The following is a 16,473-nucleotide window of genomic DNA, read 5'->3' on the forward strand; positions in this document are numbered from 1 at the left end:
ACCCCCAGGTTCTTTCCCATTAGCTCCTTTGCCTCTGAAAACATAGTCAGATCTTTTGGAAACTTAAAACAACAATCAGAAAACAGTACAGAGGCCCTTCTCACCCTCTCTTCAAACTATTACTTCTTTCACCAGCAAACGTATTGAGAGGAGTCCCCACTGGACCGCCTCCCTCACCCTTGAATCTTTGGTCTTCGGAACCAACTTCCGCACCCTCAGGGCTGTGGCCACAGGCTCCTCCTTGCCGAGTGCAGTGGCCTCTCCAAGGCCCCCTCCTCAGCTCAGGGTCTGCACGGGGCACAGCTGCCCAGCTGGAGCTGGCTCCCTCTTCGGCCATCTGGGCTTCTGGGCCACCTCGTCACCCTCTGAGGTCCCTCCCCTCCGCTCCCAGAGCCTCACCTTGGCGTGCAGCTCCGAACTCGGGCCTGCCCTGGACTTTCTTGCTGCCTCTGGCTGCGGCCTGCAAGCCCTCAGATTCGTCAGCTACCCCCCGACTGCGCAGGGCCTCTGGTCCCTGTGCCCCACTGCCACCGTGTGCTTCCCTTTCACGGCCGCCCTCATTCAGCAGCCTCCCCCAGCTCCCCCGCGCAGCCCACATCCTGGAGTCTGGCTCCCCAGGCCCCGGAGGCCCGTCCCGCCCTCACCTCGTAGCCCTCCTCCCTCTTCCCTTGATTCCTAATTTTCCGAATGTGGCTGATGCATGTTTTTCCCTCGTCCATACCTTTGCTCTTTTATCCCTTTCATGTGAAGTGTTTCCCTCCTCTTGGCCGTCTCCTGAAATTGGTCTTAGATTTGTGGGTGTATCCCCCCACCACGAGGCTGGGGGCTCCTGGAGGGCAGACCAAGGCTTCCTGGTGGCAGCAGGGTGTCGAGGTCACGCAAACTGGTGGCGAACCAGCTGCTGGTTACGAGGTGCAGGACTTGGGCCTGATCACCTTTCCTTTCTGCACCTTAAGCTTCCCCACACATTAGAAAGGGGTGGAAGCACCTCCCAGGCTGCAGGAGGATTTAATGGGCCACACCTAGGCTGTCGCCTGCCCTCTGTCGCAGGTGCTTGTCTCTTCCCTCTCTCCCTGCACCCACCCACAGCAGCAACTCCGAAAAGGTTTCAGGCTAAGTAAGTGAACAAACAAACGAATGGCTGGAGGGGGCTGGGGAAAATGACAAGTGCCACCAGCTTGCTGTGAGTGGGGCAGGTGCTCTGCGGACTCGGCGGACGGGCAAAGAGCGGGGAAGGCTGTAGCTTCTTTCTCAGTGCTTGGGACTGATGTCAGCTTCTTAGGCAGAGCTTTATGTTTTCAACAACCTCTAGCAGCAAGTGTTAGGGGTCAGAAGTATATGTGTGAGGGCTGTGTGCCCACGCAGAAAAGGGGCTTTGGGCCAGGGACCCAGCCCTTTCAACTTCTGAGCGTGCACCATCCTGGGAGTCCTTCATCGTGCACAGATGTATTGAGCATCTACACTGGGCCAGGCCTCGCACTGGGCCCAGGGTAGGCGGCACTGGGTGGGGAGGGGAGGTACAGCCTACGATCAAAGGGGTGATCACAGCAGTGTGGGCTAAGTGCTGTGATGGGGTAGGAACGGGACGCCCAGGAGGCACATAGGAGCCAGGTGGGCCCCTCATGCTGCCTCCCCAGAGGAAGGGACATCTGAGAAAAAGAGATGGGGGGAGAATGGCGTAGGATTCCAGGCTAAGGGAACAGCAGTGCAAATGGACAGAAGCAAGAAAGAGCCCCAAGAATTCAATATGGGGACTTCCCTGGTGGTCCAGTGGTTAAGAATCCGCCTTCCAATGCAGGGGACGAAGGTTTGATTCCTGGTCGGGGAACTAAGATCCCATATGCCGTGGGGCAACTAAACCTGCGCGCTCAGGAGCCCACACGCCACAACTAGAGAGAAGCCCGCAGGCTGCAATGAAAACGATCCTGTGGGCTGCAGCTAAGGCCCTATGCAGCCAAATAAATAATAAATAAATAAATATATTTTTTAAAAGAATTCAATATGACTGGAGTGTGAGGGTTAGGGGGGCAGCGAGAAGGGAGAGGTGACCCGAGCACATGACAAGAGGTGGCCTGGAAAACCTCGTTTTACCGGGAGGTGGAACTGTCCTAAGGACAGTGGTCGCCCCTGAAGGGCTTCAGGCAGGAGAGGGGCGTGACCATCCAGATTTGCCTTTGAGAGAGAAAGCATCTCTCTGGGTGTGAAGACTGAAACAGCAGGGAGTGGCTAGAAATAGGGACGCCAGTTGCTAAGAGATGGAGGCCTGGACCGAGGTGGTGGCATTATGGCGGGAAGCGTCTAGGACCTTGCTGTATTCAGCCCAAACCCTAGGGTCGGGGCACCCAGGCCAGTCACTTGCGCAGTATGCGTAATAATAATGTAATATTTATTTAAGACCAGGCACTTGTCTATCGTATGCCCATTTTTTTCAGGTAAATAAATTGAGATTCAGAGAGGTTAAGAAATTTACCTGAAATCACACAGCTAATGAGTGGTAGAGCTGGGACTCAAGGCGAGCTGCTGAGCTGGTAGCCACTAACCTCCTCCTCTCCAGTTGCCGGGGCTGTGCACTTGCATCAGGGAAGGAGGGGAGTCAGGACAGGTGAGGAGCATGCGCCTCACCATAGGACACGCCCAGCCGCCCAACCAGAGGGCCTCCTGTGGCCACAGACACACCCAGTTTCTTCATGGACAAGGGTGGGCAGCCTTCCTCCGAAGAGGCAGACATTTTAGCCCATTTCTCTTTTAGCCACTGCCTCACCCCTGTCAGGTAGAGCGGCCTTTCCCAAACATCATCCTTTAAGATGTGACACAAACAGTTTCAACCATCAGTGAGCAGTAAGCGCCGCATCCCAGTAGCTCCTTCTCACCAAACCCTGATGCATGTTAGCATCTTAAAGGCAAAGGGTTGTTCTATAATAAAAAATCCCATGAATTAAGGCCCTAGCATTTCATATATATCTATACTTTTTTGTTAAGTAAGTAACGTTAACGCAGTCTGGCATGTACCATTCTACACAAGGCATCTCTGCTGCGTGAGGAGCGTGTGTACTTGTGTGTAGCTTGCCTGTGGTCTTTACCTGCCATCTGCCGTAGCAGGTGAGGGACTCTGAGGCCTCTAGGCTTGCTCACCTCCTCCCTGGGATGAGAAGCCTTCCCTCCAGCACCTGGAGGCCCAGAGCACAGGTAGGTGGGGTGCTGCGGAGTTAGTGCTGCCGAGCTTGCATCCTGGCGCGGCCCCCTGGCTAGACCTTCATCTGTCTGTCACAGCAGAGCCGGCCCAGCCCTGCAGGGTCATGGGGCCCCTGGTGGCACTGAGCTCCAGATGCTCAGCAGATGCCAGGCCTGAGACCAAGGCCCCGGCTCTGAGGATTTGGCTTGCGGTTCTGGAAGGTGATCCTGGCTGGTGGCCATTCCTGAGCCCTATTTAGAGCAGTTGTCAGGCAGTTGCTGAGATCCAGCGCCCGCCCCCCTCCCCTGCAGAGGGGAGTGAGCTCATGCCTGTGCCGCGCTGGGGCGGGGGCTGGGTTATGATCAGGGCAGGTACCCAGACCAGGGAGCAAGTCTGAGGCCAGGGCAGCGTGCAGGGCTCCATCCTGGCTTGGGTTTCACACCCCAGTCGGTACGTGCAGTTTGCTCTCAGAGGACATCCTAACCACCCAGGACAGCTTGGAGCATCTCTGAGCTCTGGCTGCGGGCCTGGGCATGCAGCTTTGCCCCTCAGAGGCAGGAGATCAGGGTGAAGGGGTGCTTGCCGACCGGTCAGCTGTGGGAGCGCCTCTTCTAATCAGCCTGCCTTCCCTCAGAGCACTGTTCACTCTCCCTGACTGAGCAAAACCTTCAGCCCCAGAGCTGGCTTTGGCCAAGGAAAAACACACTGAATGGGAGCCCAGAGACCCCTGGACCTTGGGCCGCAGGGCTGCAGTTTATAAAGTAAGGCTCCTTCCTGCCCAGAAGTTGCTGGGTTCTAAGCTGCTCCTGCCACGTCCCAGGTCCTGCGGCAGGAAGATGCTGGGCGCCCCCTGCTGGCCCGTCCGGGAACTGACCCGTGAGGAGGACCTGTGGAGCCCTGTAGGAGCGGGCCCCTTTGCTGGCCCAGATGAGAGCAGCGACACCCACCTACCCCCGCCCCAGTACTGGACAGCCCGGCTCCCCTTCCGGATGCCCGGCCCCGTTTCCGACGGTGAATCCTGAACTCATTGCAATCTGGCTGCTGATCGCTTGCCTTTCCCTTGGCCTTCCTGTTGTCACGCTGCGTGGGGGGACCTGCGCCATCGTTGCTGCACCCTCCCAGGCACCCCAGGGCTGGATGGGCTCGGGCTCCAGGCGCTGCTCTGCTTTCTCCCGCCCACAGGCTTGCACTTCCTCCCCGCCCCACCCCCCACCTGGGGGTGTAAGAAGGACTTTGCAGACAGGTTGTGGGGAGACGGTCCCTGCAGCTATCCTAGGACACTAATGAGCTGTGGCAGCACCGAGGGATCGGGCTCACTGCTGTGCCACCTCCCTGTTAGGTGACACTGATGTTTTTCTGGGAGGCATGGGCTGTATCTCTGAACTGTCTTGGAGGGAGGCTGCCCTCTTAACTCCGGCCCCCTGTCCTGAGGGGCGGGCTGAGACACTCACGGATGTGGAGCCCCCAGAGGTACGAAGGGGCCTGTCCAAGGTCAGCCCCTGCGACCAAAGCTTCGCAAGACTTTCAAGGTAACAGGAGCGCACTTGTTTTTCTCTCGCCAGCCTCAGGTGACTCACGGGACCGTACTGGGGGTCTCTGGAGAAGCAGCTTGACTGGGGACTGTTATCACTGCCTGGGGCTTCGGGTATCAGTTCCACCCTGCTGTCCCTTCCCTGGGTTCTCCGCCTTATATGAGATCCTGAGGCGGGAGAGCCCCTGCAGGAAATAGGAGCTAGAGCACCGCTCATTAGGAGGCTCCCTGAACATTCAGTTCCTTTGACCCAAGGGGTGGGGGTGAGGTTAGAGAGGGCGGGGCACAGGCCGGAGCCCCCGCCCTTCCAGCCCTGCGCTGCTGCTTGCCCTGCCCTAGCCTGAGCTCACACAACCCTCCTACGGGGCCATGCTGTCCCCTGCTGGCCACGCTTGCAAAACGCAGCCCAGGGTCGGCCCCAAGGTTACAGGTGCTCTCCCTCCTCGCCCAAGCCTGAAGCTGAACTAGACCGCAGGGCTCCAGGGAGCAGCCTATGTGCCCCCGGCCCACAGTGATTCTGGGACTGCATGGGGAGACAAGTCTGGAACCGCCCGGCACAGTCATGTGTGCTGAGTAGGCAACAAATGAATGGCTGAATTGTGCATCTGAAGCGTTTACGTGATGATGTTCCGCAGGGTCTGACCAACAGCAGGCAGACATCAAGTCAGACATCAATCTAGCAGGACTTGAGACTCCTCTCGAGTTGACAAGATCTAAATATGAAAACCAAATGTGAAGAGTCAAATGGTGCTAGACTGTGACACAGGTGGCCCTAGACAGGCTGACCCTTGTTGCCAGGTATCTAATCAGGCAATAAGTGCCCAGGAGGGATGGAGATGCCCTTCAGGGAAGACATGGAAAGGTCAAAGGAGGGTGACAAATGGCAGGGATGGAAATCACAGGGCACCACGCGGCTTGCAGGATCTTAGCTCCCCAAGGACCAGGGATTGAACCGAAGCCATCGGCAGTGAAAGTGCGGAGTCCTAACCACTGGACCGCCAGGGAATTCCCAGCACCTCCCGTGTCTTGAGGCTGACGTCACGCCAGGCACAGGGTCTGCCCTTGAAACATGTTTTACTCCTGTTGGTTTGCACAACCACTCTGTGAAGCACGTGCTATTATTATCCCTGTTCTACGTTCAAGAAAATAGAACAGAAAAGGTCGGTAACTTGTGCAGGGTTCTACAGCAGGAACATGCTGGAGCTAGGATGTAGGCCTCGCTCAGGAGGTTTGGTGGTCGGGTTCCAGCGCATGAACTCAAGGGGTTTTAGCAGGAAGTGATGTGCTCAAGGACAGGTTTTGGGGTGGGAGGCAGGATGGCCGCTTAAAAGACTGTTGCTGCAACCCAGCGGGGAATGAAGAAACTCATTCTACACACAGGCCTCTTGCATGGTGGAAGGGCCACTGAGACCTGATTGCAGTCCTTCACCCAAGCCCTTCCCCATGGTGGGTGGTAGGCTGGGGGTCGGCCCACCACGGTGCCCACACAGGAGGAGCTAGGAGTGCAGGCCATGCGGGGGCCTCCTCCCGAGGTCCAGGCCAGGTCCTGGTGGTGCCTGCCCTGGGGCATTCCACAGCCCTTCTTCCTCACAAGGTGGGCTTTGCAGGGAGACAGATGTGCTCTGGGCGACAGCCCGGCAGACCAGAGCCACCCCTCAGCGTAGAGGCGTAGCCTGGGGAAGGTGGGGCTCTGCCCACTCACGCTCTTGTCCCCCCACTGGCTGTTCCTTCCCAAGAGCTTGGGGAGGGGACGAGGCTAACCCCAAGCACTGCCCACACCTCCAGAAGGGGACGTTCATTTTGGGCCCCCAGCTGCTGCCAGGCCTGCCAGAGCTTCCTCCCTGACCTCTCCTGCCTCTGTGGGAGAAGCATGGGCTTGACATACAACCTAGAGCTTCAGATTCAAGGCTGGGAAGAGGCTCCCCTAAGCTGGGCAAGGCCCCAAGAGTCTCCCCAAGGGAGGAGGCTTTCCCCACGTAGGGCACCAGCCCACACCCACGCCCCTTCCTGGAGGCTTCAGCTCTCGTACACGTGCCTGATCCACTTGTCCTCTGCGGGCGCCCTGGGCGGGACAGCAGCACGTGGGCTTCCTGCCCCAGATCGGGGGGCTGAGGGTGTGCTGAGCTCAGCGCGGTGATGCGGCGTCCCCCTCTGCCTGGCTCCTGCGCTTTGGCACACCTCTGCCCTCCCCCGTCAGTGACTCTTGGCCTGCTCTGGAGCCACATCCATCCACACTCGTGGACCCTAATCACACTCGGGTGAAGCAGGCCTGGAGGGTTGACTCCTAGAAGGATGGCTCTGTGGTTTGAACACCTCAGCAACGTCTTTGTCTTGTCCCAAAACGCACGGCTTTCCTCTTGCCCTCTGTGACTCTCCTGTTCATCCTCAGAGACACTCATCTTTCCAGGGGGGAAAAGAAGCCACGTACTCCTGGGAACGGGGGGCCCTGGGTCTGCGCGCCTGCCTCTATACGCCCCCGTGCAGAGTCCTCTGGCTTCTCATGGCCTGCCCGGGCATAGTGTCTTCTTACAGCTGGACGTGCCCCCAGTGTTCTGGGAAGCTTAGTCATTCAGCAGAGATCTTTACTGAGCACCTTCTCTGGGTCAGGTGAGGTCCCAAGCACCAGGGCTACAGGGGGGAATAAGACAGGCACCATCCCTGCTGTCCAGGATCCCCATCTAGTAGGAGACCCAGCGCACGAGCTAACACATCAGCAGGGAAGAGTACAGACTGGTTAGTGCCGTGAGGGGCATGAGCCGAGGAATGAGGGGGAAGCAACTTGCAGGAACAAAGTAGATTGGATGCCCGGTGGGGGGGGCGGGCAGCTTGAAGCTGACACAAGGGTGCAAGAGAGCCAGCCAGCAGAGAAGCAGGAAAGAACGACCCCCGCGGTCCCTCCCCACTGCAGGCTCGTGGAAGAGTTCATGCTCTTGGCCAACATGGCTGTGGCCCGCAAGATCCACTGCACCTTCCCCGAGCGAGCCCTGCTACGGCGGCACCCCCCACCCCAGACCAAGATGCTCAACGACCTGGTGGAATTCTGTGACCAGATGGGGCTGCCCATGGACTTCAGCTCTGCAGGGGCCCTCAATGTGAGTGCTGGGAGCACAGGGCCCGGGGAGGCCCTGCTTAGGGAAGGAGGAAGAAGGCCTGGGAGCCAGGCTCAGCAGCCTCTGCATCCCACCAGGGTCCGTTACCCTTTAGCCAGATCCCCACCCCCACCCCAAGGGAGAGGGGAGGGCCTGGGGACAAAGCCTGCAACTCACAGGGCCTGGGAGGGAGCCCGGGAGACCGAGGGGGTCCCCTCAGGGCTCAGCTGTGGCCAGGGATGGGCCGGGCTCGGACCCAGAGGCTTCCGTAGGGGCTGGGATTATTGGGAGCCAGGGGCTGTTCTTCACGGGAAGGGCTACCAGATGCTGCCCACCTGGAACTGAGCAGCATGGGGCTCAGGAATCCATGCTCGGCTCGCACTGCACAGGAGGGAGACTGTCCCCATCTGTGCTCCAGGCCTGGGGTAAACCAGCCCGCCCAGGCCAGCCAGCTGGACATGGAAGGACTGACCTCAAGCCAGGACCCTCGAGGCAGACCCAGTGTGGGACACAGTCTGGGGGCTGCCGGCCCCCCTGCACCCCACCCATGGCCATCTGAACAGGGCTGGGCCCCTCGGCTGACCTTTCCTCCCCAGGGCCAGATGATCAGTGGGTGATGGGGCCCCAGAGCCTCTCCCCAAGCCTGACTGCGTATCACATGGGTTCCTTCCAGAAAAGTCTGATGGAGACATTTGGAGATGACAAGTACTCACTGGCCCGGAAGGAGGTGCTCACCAACATGTGCTCCCGGCCCATGCAGGTAAGGAAGGGCCAGTCCTCCATCCTCCGCCTTCTCCTTGGAGCACCCATGCCTCCGCGGGCTCGGAGAACCTTAGGGGAGGATTGGGGAGGGTGCCCCCCGGCAACACCCAGCACAGGAAGTCCCTGGGCTCCTGAGCTTGGCCTGCTGCCTCCTGCCCAGACTTGCCTGTGGGCTCAGTTAGAGGAGACATTTCAAGCCCCGCTGCCCTGCTGCCCCCCTGCCCCCCTGCATGGCCTCTGGGGCTCTGTTTCCTGGCGGCAGGTGGGGAGCCACGCCAGGGCACGTCCCAAGACTCCAGGGCCCGGACCCCACACACCAGACCAGCTCGGGCAAGGGAATGGGGCCTGGTCAGCAACTCATGGTCAGGTGGGGACCCTGGAGGGGAAAGAGAACGTTGGTCTCCCGGAGCAGCCTGCGCAGGGGCCGGTCCTTAGCCCCCACTGTGGCTTGTGGGCCCCGGGCAGAGAAATCTCCCTGTCGCAACCGGTCGGGAGAGGGGGAATTGAGGCCGTGAGGCTGTGTCTGCAGCTAGAGGACAGGCCGGCCGCCTGGGAGGCAGACGGTGGGCTTGCTCCTGGCAGCCAGTCGCAGCTGTCCGAGGCCGTGCTCCAGCCCCTGTGGGGCTGAGCATCTTGGGAAGCAGCCGCCCCCGTGGACTGTCAGGTCGGCGGGAGCTGTGGGTGCTAATGGGTCCAGCGGTGGGCCGCGGCCCGGCCTGGGAGCAGTGATAGACCATCGTTCAGGGGCTCGGTCACTGGGCAGATTCAGTCTGTTTCCCAAGAAGAAGATCGTCTCAGCTGGTCGCAACCGACTTGTTTTCTGAGACCTCACAGCTCTGCCAGGAATGGGACCGTCAGGTCCGTCTGGGTCTGGCGGCCGTTACCCTGCCCCCAGTCACCGATGTCTGTCCCGCACCGAGCACTGTAAAGCACCCCCCATGGAGGGGGGGGCGTGTGTCTCTGGCCACTGGGCTTGACACCACATACAAGCCCGACGAAGCTGCCGTTCCCTGCCCTCAGCCTCTGGAAGCCATCCACCTCTAAGGCCAACCCAGCCCCGGAGGTCCAAGGAAAGGAGCCCAGTCACCCAGAGCCTGAAACAGACCCGGCTTCTCCTGGCCTTGCCTGCCAGCAACCTCAGAGGCCAGCCTTTGCCTGCGGATCTGATGTGAGGGAGTGACCAGAGTGACCGTGGTGCCTGGTTCCCTGTCTGTGTCCCAGTTCTGGGCCCTCACCCATCCCACGCTGCCCAGAGGCGCCTTCGCCACCCAGGAAGGGAGCCGGGGCCCTCTGCCCTCCTCAGCCCAGCTCATCTGGGGAACTGGGCCACTTCTGAGAACAAGGTCCAAACATGGCTCACAGTGGAGGCTGCTCCCTCCCCCAGTGACTTACCCGAGATGTAACCCAGGGCCCAGTGGGAGCTGGAAGGGAAGCAGAGTTGGGTAGCCGAGCAGGGCACCGCCAGCTGCGTCCTGGATTCCAAGGCCGTCACGCACAGAGTAACCGGAGCCGGCTGTCCATTTGTGCGAACACACGGAGGGTGTGAGGGTGATCAAGCGGCAAGGGAGGGAGCGAGCGAACACACGAGGGTGTGACTTTGGCCCTGGCAGAGGAACCTGGCCACTTGCTCCCAGGCAGCGCGGGTCCTGGATCCCCAGCCCTGAGAACTCGGGCAGCGCAGGGCAAGCGGCTTCAGGGCCCGTGGCCAAGGCTCTCAGCACAGCTGCACCACGTGGGCCAGGCTGTTTGCTGGGCCCCTAGAGAAGCTCAGCGTATCTCCTTGGGCCACAGTCCTAACTCCTCCCCTGCAGGAGGGCCTTTTGAACTCAGAGCTCTGGGTCTCGGTCTCAGGACAGGTTGTCAGGGGCAGGAAGGGCTGAGACTGGGGAGACTGGCCAACCACTGCCTCCCTTGGCTGGTGGGAGGTGGAGTATTGGGGGCACAAAGGTGCTGGGGTGCAGGCGTGGCCCTCAGCAGGGCAGGGATGAGGACTAGAGGGCAGGAGGTCGGCTAAGACCAAAGACTGGACCAGGGCCAGAGAGGAAGAGCCAGGCGCCCGTTTTGCTCTGGGTGGAGGGCATCCTGGACCTTCTCTCCTACCTCCCGCTCTGGCCACATGGTGGTGTTGGGCTTTGTGTCCTGGCGAAGTCCTGCAGCCCCTGGTCCGGCGGGCCCACGGGCTTTCTCTCCTGCTCCCCACTTCAGTGTAGCTCCCCCAGCCCTGTCCTGGGGAGGGGGCCAGCCAGAAACGATCCCTCCTCCTGGTTCCTGGCAGTAACAGCCGTTAAGACTCAGCAGTGACCGGCTGTGGAGGAGGATGAGTTCCAGCCCCTCCCCGCTGTCCTCTGACTTCAGCACAGGGTCCCCCCTCCCCTCCCCTCCCCGAGGGCTTTGGTGGCAGGTCCCCCAGGGCTCTGAGGGAGGAGTCCCTTCAGCATCTTAAGGGTTCCCAGCAAGAAACACAGCCTCTCCCCCCGGCCTACTCCACTTCCGGTCATTGGCAGAGGGGCTCTGGGCAAGACCTGCCCTTGCCTTCAGCAGGAGAGGGGCAAGGGCACCCACGGCTCCGCCCAGTCTCATGGCAGCCCCAGGGGTCCCCTCACACAGAACAGCCCCTGACGTCCTCGGGCCTGCCCGGCTTTGCTCAGCTGCCCGCAGCTTGGCAGGTGGGTCCACGCCCCCAAGACTGCCCCTCGTGAGGCTCTGAGTCTCCCCGGCTCGCGGAGCACACCCAGCGCGCACCCAGCCTGGCCAGGCTCTGAGGTCCGCCCCACCTCCCCAGATGGCCTTGTACTTCTGCTCGGGGGTGCTGCAGGACCAGGCGCAGTTCCGCCACTACGCCCTCAATGTGCCGCTCTACACGCACTTCACCTCGCCCATCCGCCGCTTCGCTGACGTCCTGGTGCATCGCCTCCTGGCCGCCACGCTGGGTAAGGGGTGCAGCACAGGGGGCGGTGCCAGCTGTGCCCAGCTAAGGGCTACTCCCCCCACCCAGAGTGGGTGCCCGGCGGCCAGAGGCCACACTGCCATGACTGTGAAGGCCCCAAGGGGTGGGCAGCCCAAGCAGTAGGGGAGCCTGTGCCAGAACCTCCCCTGTGAGCGTGTGCTAGGGGCTCGAGGGCCCTCACCGTGGCAAGCCCCCCTTTCTCGGCCCTCCCAAGCTGGGCATCAGGGAGGCCTCAGCTCTGCGCGGGGCTCCCAGGCCCCATCTGACCCGGGCCAGGGGCACCATGCTGCCCACAACCCCGCCAAGGACGGCACACACACAGCACCCGCTAGTGGGCCCCCGACCACTCTCTGCCCAGGCTACAGGGAGCTTCCAGATGTGGAGCCCGAGGCCCTGCAGAAGCAGGCTGACCACTGCAATGACCGCCGCATGGCTTCCAAGCGTGTGCAGGAGCTGAGCACCAGCCTGTTCTTTGCCATCCTGGTCAAGGTGAGGCCACCAGCCTGTCGCCCCTCCCCTTCCCTCCACCCCACCTTCCCGCCAGGACGCCTGTTCACAGGGAGGGCTCCCGGAGTCTGGGGCCTTTGGCAGCTGGGGTGGGCCCTGGGGGGAACCTGCATCCCCTGGCCGAGCCTTGGCTGGAGCCCTGCCATGCAGGAGAGCGGCCCGCTGGAGTCGGAAGCCATGGTGATGGGCGTCCTGAGCCAAGCCTTCGACGTGCTGGTGCTGCGCTACGGGGTACAGAAGCGCATCTACTGTAATGTGAGTACCGGGGGCTGCCAGGGCCCAGGTTAGGGGTGTTCTGAGCAGGCAGAGGGAGCACCGAGCCGCACCCACCTAGCACATTCCCTTCCCACCTGCCTGTCCCTGTTCCCACTGCTGGGTCTCCTCCCTGTTTCCCCAGCATCTGGGGAAACAGCCCTTGGTAGACACACGAGCAGTGACACTGCGCCCCTCGCTCAGCTGCGGGTTGTGCTGGCACCACGCTCACCCGATGGGTCCTGCCGAGACAGCCAGCCACGCCTGCCTGGGATCAGGGATCCAGGCCGAGGGTCAGGCCTCTTTCCCAGGGACTTGAGCAACCAGAGATGAGGTCCCTCCATAACCAGTATAGGAAGCAGGGTAGGCAGGCTTCGGGAGGTTTTTTAAAGGAACATAGGGGAAGGAAAGACCAGAGAGAATGGGCCGTGGCCACTCTGGAAGCTGTGTCCCGTGAGAAGCAGGAAGAGGCTGGCCCTTGCCCTGGTCCTGCCCTGGGGCTGCTTCATTCGAGGTTCTTTCCAAGGGTACTTGGTGCCAGTCTAATGCCACCTGAGGGACCTGTTCCAGCTGACCTTGTGGTTAGTGAGTCACCACCTGGCCCCTGACCTTGGCTTTGAATTTCCCAACACCCAGAGGACCTTGGGGAGTGCAGAACGCGGCACACAGTGTGGAATAAACGTGGCATGAATGAAATGGATTAGAGCAGGAGAGACAGAATGGAGTCAGCAGGAATCAAGTCGGGCTCTCGTCCTGAAGCTCACTGAACAGCATGGAGTTCAGGTCTAGATCGCCTCTGCTCACAACCCAGCCCTCAGTCTGTGCTAACAGACCCAGGGCCGGGAGGGGCGGCAGCCCTCCAGCCTCAGGTGCCCGGTCCACCTCGACCCTACAGGGATGGTCCCTGATGAGGCAGACCCACCACCTGCCCCGAATGACACGTGGAGCCACCGGTGCCCCCCTCAGTGAAGGCCCCTCCGTGAAGGTGGCCTCTCAAGGCCGCCCAGAAGCTGGCCGGAGGCCAGAGGCAAGGGTGCGGGCCACCCCCCGTCAGAGGTCGAGCAGCCACTGGCAGGCAGCAGGGCAGGGAGCTCCCTTGAGGCCAGTCAGAGGCGGGCCAAGGCGAGGGGCTGCTTCCAAGCACTGGTGGCCTTGCAGGGTCAGAGATTAAGAGGCGGCGCCTAGAGCCCGGGTCCTGAGATGCAGGTGTGTGCACCCCCAGGCGCTGCCCCTGCAGTCATACCGTTTCCAGAAGGTGGGCAAGAAGCCGGAGCTCACGCTTGTCTGGGAGCCTGAGGACGCGGAGCAGGGGCCGGCGCAGCAGGTCAGACCCGGGGGTGGGGCAGCTTTTCCGGAGCGCCACTGGGTCCCCGTCCACCCCACTCTTGGCGAGCCCCCTCCTGCCTCCTGGGCGTGCTCCCCGGGCCTCCCCTCCTGGGCTCCCGGCTGCGATTTCCGGCTCTACCCAGCGAGGCCGGCAGTGGCTCCCCGTCACCACTCCTTGGGCCTAGCCTCCTGGCAGCACCTTCCTTCCCCGCAATCACCCACCCTGGGGAGAGGCAGCGGCCTCTGCCTACCTCCCTAAAGCAGGGCCCTTAACTTCGGGTGTCCTTTTGAGAATCTGATGAACACCGTAGACCTCCGACCCAAGGAAACAGCTTTTTACCTACGACACGCTTCAAAGAGCAGACCCGGACCCCAGTGGTTTCTCCCTGGCGCTGAGCGGCCCCAGCAGGCATTGCCCACAGCAGCGCGTGGCTCCTTTGCTTCGCACCGGGACCCCACGGCCTCAGCCCTGAACAAGCTCCGCTTACAGATGAGCCAGTGGAGGCCTAGGGAGGCAGAGCGAGGGGCCCCGGGGCCCGGCTGGGTGGACAGCCCCCCGGGCCGCCCCCTCACCAGCACCCGCGTCCCCTGCTGGGCTCTGCTCTGCCTCAGGTCGTCAGCATCTTCAGCCTGGTGGAGGTGGTGCTGCGGGCAGAGGCCACGGCCCTCAAGTACAGCGCCATCCTGAAGCGACCCGGCACCGAGGGCCTCCTCGACTGGCAGGACGAGCAGGGCAGCCGGGACCTCGCGGAGGAACAGGACTGAAGCCGCCAGCCAGCCCACCCCTCCCCCACTCCCGTTAGGAATAGGAACTTCGGGCACCAACGGGGATTCTTAATTTGGTTTTTAACAACTCAGGGTTTTGTTTTTATTTTTTCATTCTATTTTATTTTTGCAGCTTGGTTTTCAAACTGGAGGGGAAGAGTGGGATTGGATGGAAGGCTGCGGGCTGGCCGGTGCTCAGCAACGCAGAGCTAGACCTGGTCCTCCTGGGAGGCCAGCGCCCCTTCTGCCAGGTTACCCACTGCCCTCCCGTGCCCAGAAAACCAGGGGTTTTCAGTAAATCAGAGTCATGGAATAAAATCAAGTGTGAGTGCTGCCTGGTGTGTGGGGCACCGGGGTGGCCAGGGTAGTGGGGTGCCCCTTGGACCCAGGATGGGGGCCTGGCCCGGGCTCCACCCGTCACAGCTGAGCTGGGGTTGCCACCCTTGGGAGCCTTTCCGGCAGTTCCAGGATGATTCAGAGCTGGCCGCGTGGCAGATTGATGCCAGCCCCTCATTCTGGCTGATTAGAAACGGAATTAGTATGCAAGACGGCAGGCTCACCCGTCACCGCGCCGCATGTAGCTGTGTCCATCCCCACCCCAGCACTTCCTCTCTGCCGGCTGCCGCCCCCCGTGGCCCCAGGACGGGGGCTTGGGCCCTGTGCCGCCCACCCCCACTTACAAGGCCGGAGCTCTGGGTGGCCCTCTCCACCTTCCTTAGGGGGGGCCAGCACCCCAGCATCTCCTGTCCCGATCTTGTGCCCTGGCAGCAGCAAGGGAACCTGGGGGCAGAGCGAGGCCTGGCCCTGCCCGAGGGGAGAGGCCCCCAGACCGGCCTTCCTGACCAGAGAGGGGCAGGTGTGCTCCTGGTGGCCCTGGCCTGGCCCAGTCGACTGCCTGCTATCTGCCTGAGCACCAAGTGATCCTTGGGGACCCAGGGGCAGAGGTGGGAGGCCACCGCACTCGGCTCTCTCCCCGGCTGGTTTGACCTAAGCCTGTGCTTCTAGTTTCCCCAGCAGACTAGAGAAACACAGGTTGGCTTCCCCAGGAGCCGCCAGAAACTAGGGTTAAAACCCCATGGGGACCAAGGTCCCAGTTCCACCAGGCTGATTCCTGGGGTGTTGGTATTAACAAGCTCACTTGATCTGATTTCAGTGAATTTTCTTCAAAGGAAACTTCAATGGAGCACCTTGTAGGAGGGCTTCGCCGTGGCTGGAGTGGTGACGGGGCCTGGCTGCCTTGGTCTCGGCCACCGGCCGGCCGTGGCTCACATCCCCCCAGCGCTGGGCCGGGTGCCAGAGGGGGACAAAAGAGACATCACTGTGCCCGCCCTGAGTTCCCTTCTCTCCTCCTCCAGCACCTTGACCAGCTTTCGGTCTGTCCATCCTGCCACCCCCAAGACATCCCAGAGGCCACCGTTCCCTCTCTGCTCCTGCCCCAGAGCCTTCTAGAACCAGCTGTCTGGAGGGGAAATGGTGAGGGTCCAGTGGTTTGGTATTTGGATGAAGAGGTTTCTGGGTGCTTCTGCAGCCTGGGCAGCCAGGCATCCCGGCCCTGCCCTCATCCTCTCACCTGCCCGCCCCCGGAGGAGCAGAGCCCCTCTCTCCTCGCGCTGTCCCCCAGGGCCTCCAGTGGAGCCTGGGAGCTGAGGGCAGAGCAGAGCCCCGCGGAGGGGCGCCCTCAGGATGGTGGTGGGCCAGCGTGCTGGGCCCTCTCTCGGGCAGCATGGACGCAGGCTGGACACCCTTCCTCACGGCCCCAGCGTCCCAGACTGTGGTAAATCGTAGCCAGCTTGGTCAGCCGGGAAGACCGTTGCTGCCTGGACTTGCTGGGGAAGCAGAGGCTGGCCTCGCCCTGATGGCCCTAGAGCTGGGGGACACATAGCAGCCCCGGCACCTCCACCCCATTTGACAGAAGGAGGAACTGCACCCAGAAAGGAGGTAGGTCTCTGGCCAAAGTGACACAGCCAGACTCTGCCCAGCCAGGTCCAGGGTTCAGGCATTTGCCCTCCCCCAAACGCCCTGCCTGTGGGCTCAGAGCAAATGGCCCAGCGCTCTACCCCACAACGTCAGCTGCGTCCTTCATCTGCATCTACTCACTCAGCAGGTGTCCTTGACACCACCC

At 61.5% G+C, this 16,473-nt stretch overlaps 1 protein-coding gene across 3 annotated transcripts in view; it reads left to right on the top strand.

Moving 5' to 3' along the window:
- The window catches only part of DIS3L2 (DIS3 like 3'-5' exoribonuclease 2), a 374,902-nt gene extending 360,140 nt beyond the window's left edge, over positions 1-14,762 (top strand). Inside the window, exons 15-21 of one of the 3 annotated variants that reach the window (XM_082841670.1) lie at positions 7,612-7,795; positions 8,466-8,552; positions 11,337-11,484; positions 11,860-11,990; positions 12,159-12,263; positions 13,483-13,584; positions 14,199-14,762. In XM_082841670.1, coding sequence (XP_082697796.1) covers positions 7,612-7,795; positions 8,466-8,552; positions 11,337-11,484; positions 11,860-11,990; positions 12,159-12,263; positions 13,483-13,584; positions 14,199-14,351 — 910 coding nt within the window. In that variant the 3' untranslated portion in view covers positions 14,352-14,762. Of the gene's footprint in view, positions 1-7,611; positions 7,796-8,465; positions 8,553-9,574; positions 9,673-11,336; positions 11,485-11,859; positions 11,991-12,158; positions 12,264-13,418; positions 13,585-14,198 lie in introns of those variants that run through there. The other 2 variants (XM_082841671.1, XM_082841672.1) reach the window with 2 other exon arrangements.
- The last annotated feature ends 1,711 nt before the right edge of the window (positions 14,763-16,473 follow it).

The sequence above is a fragment of the Leucopleurus acutus genome, assembly GCF_964270905.1.
Source record: "Leucopleurus acutus genome assembly, chromosome: 6".
NCBI lineage: Eukaryota > Metazoa > Chordata > Mammalia > Artiodactyla > Delphinidae > Leucopleurus > Leucopleurus acutus.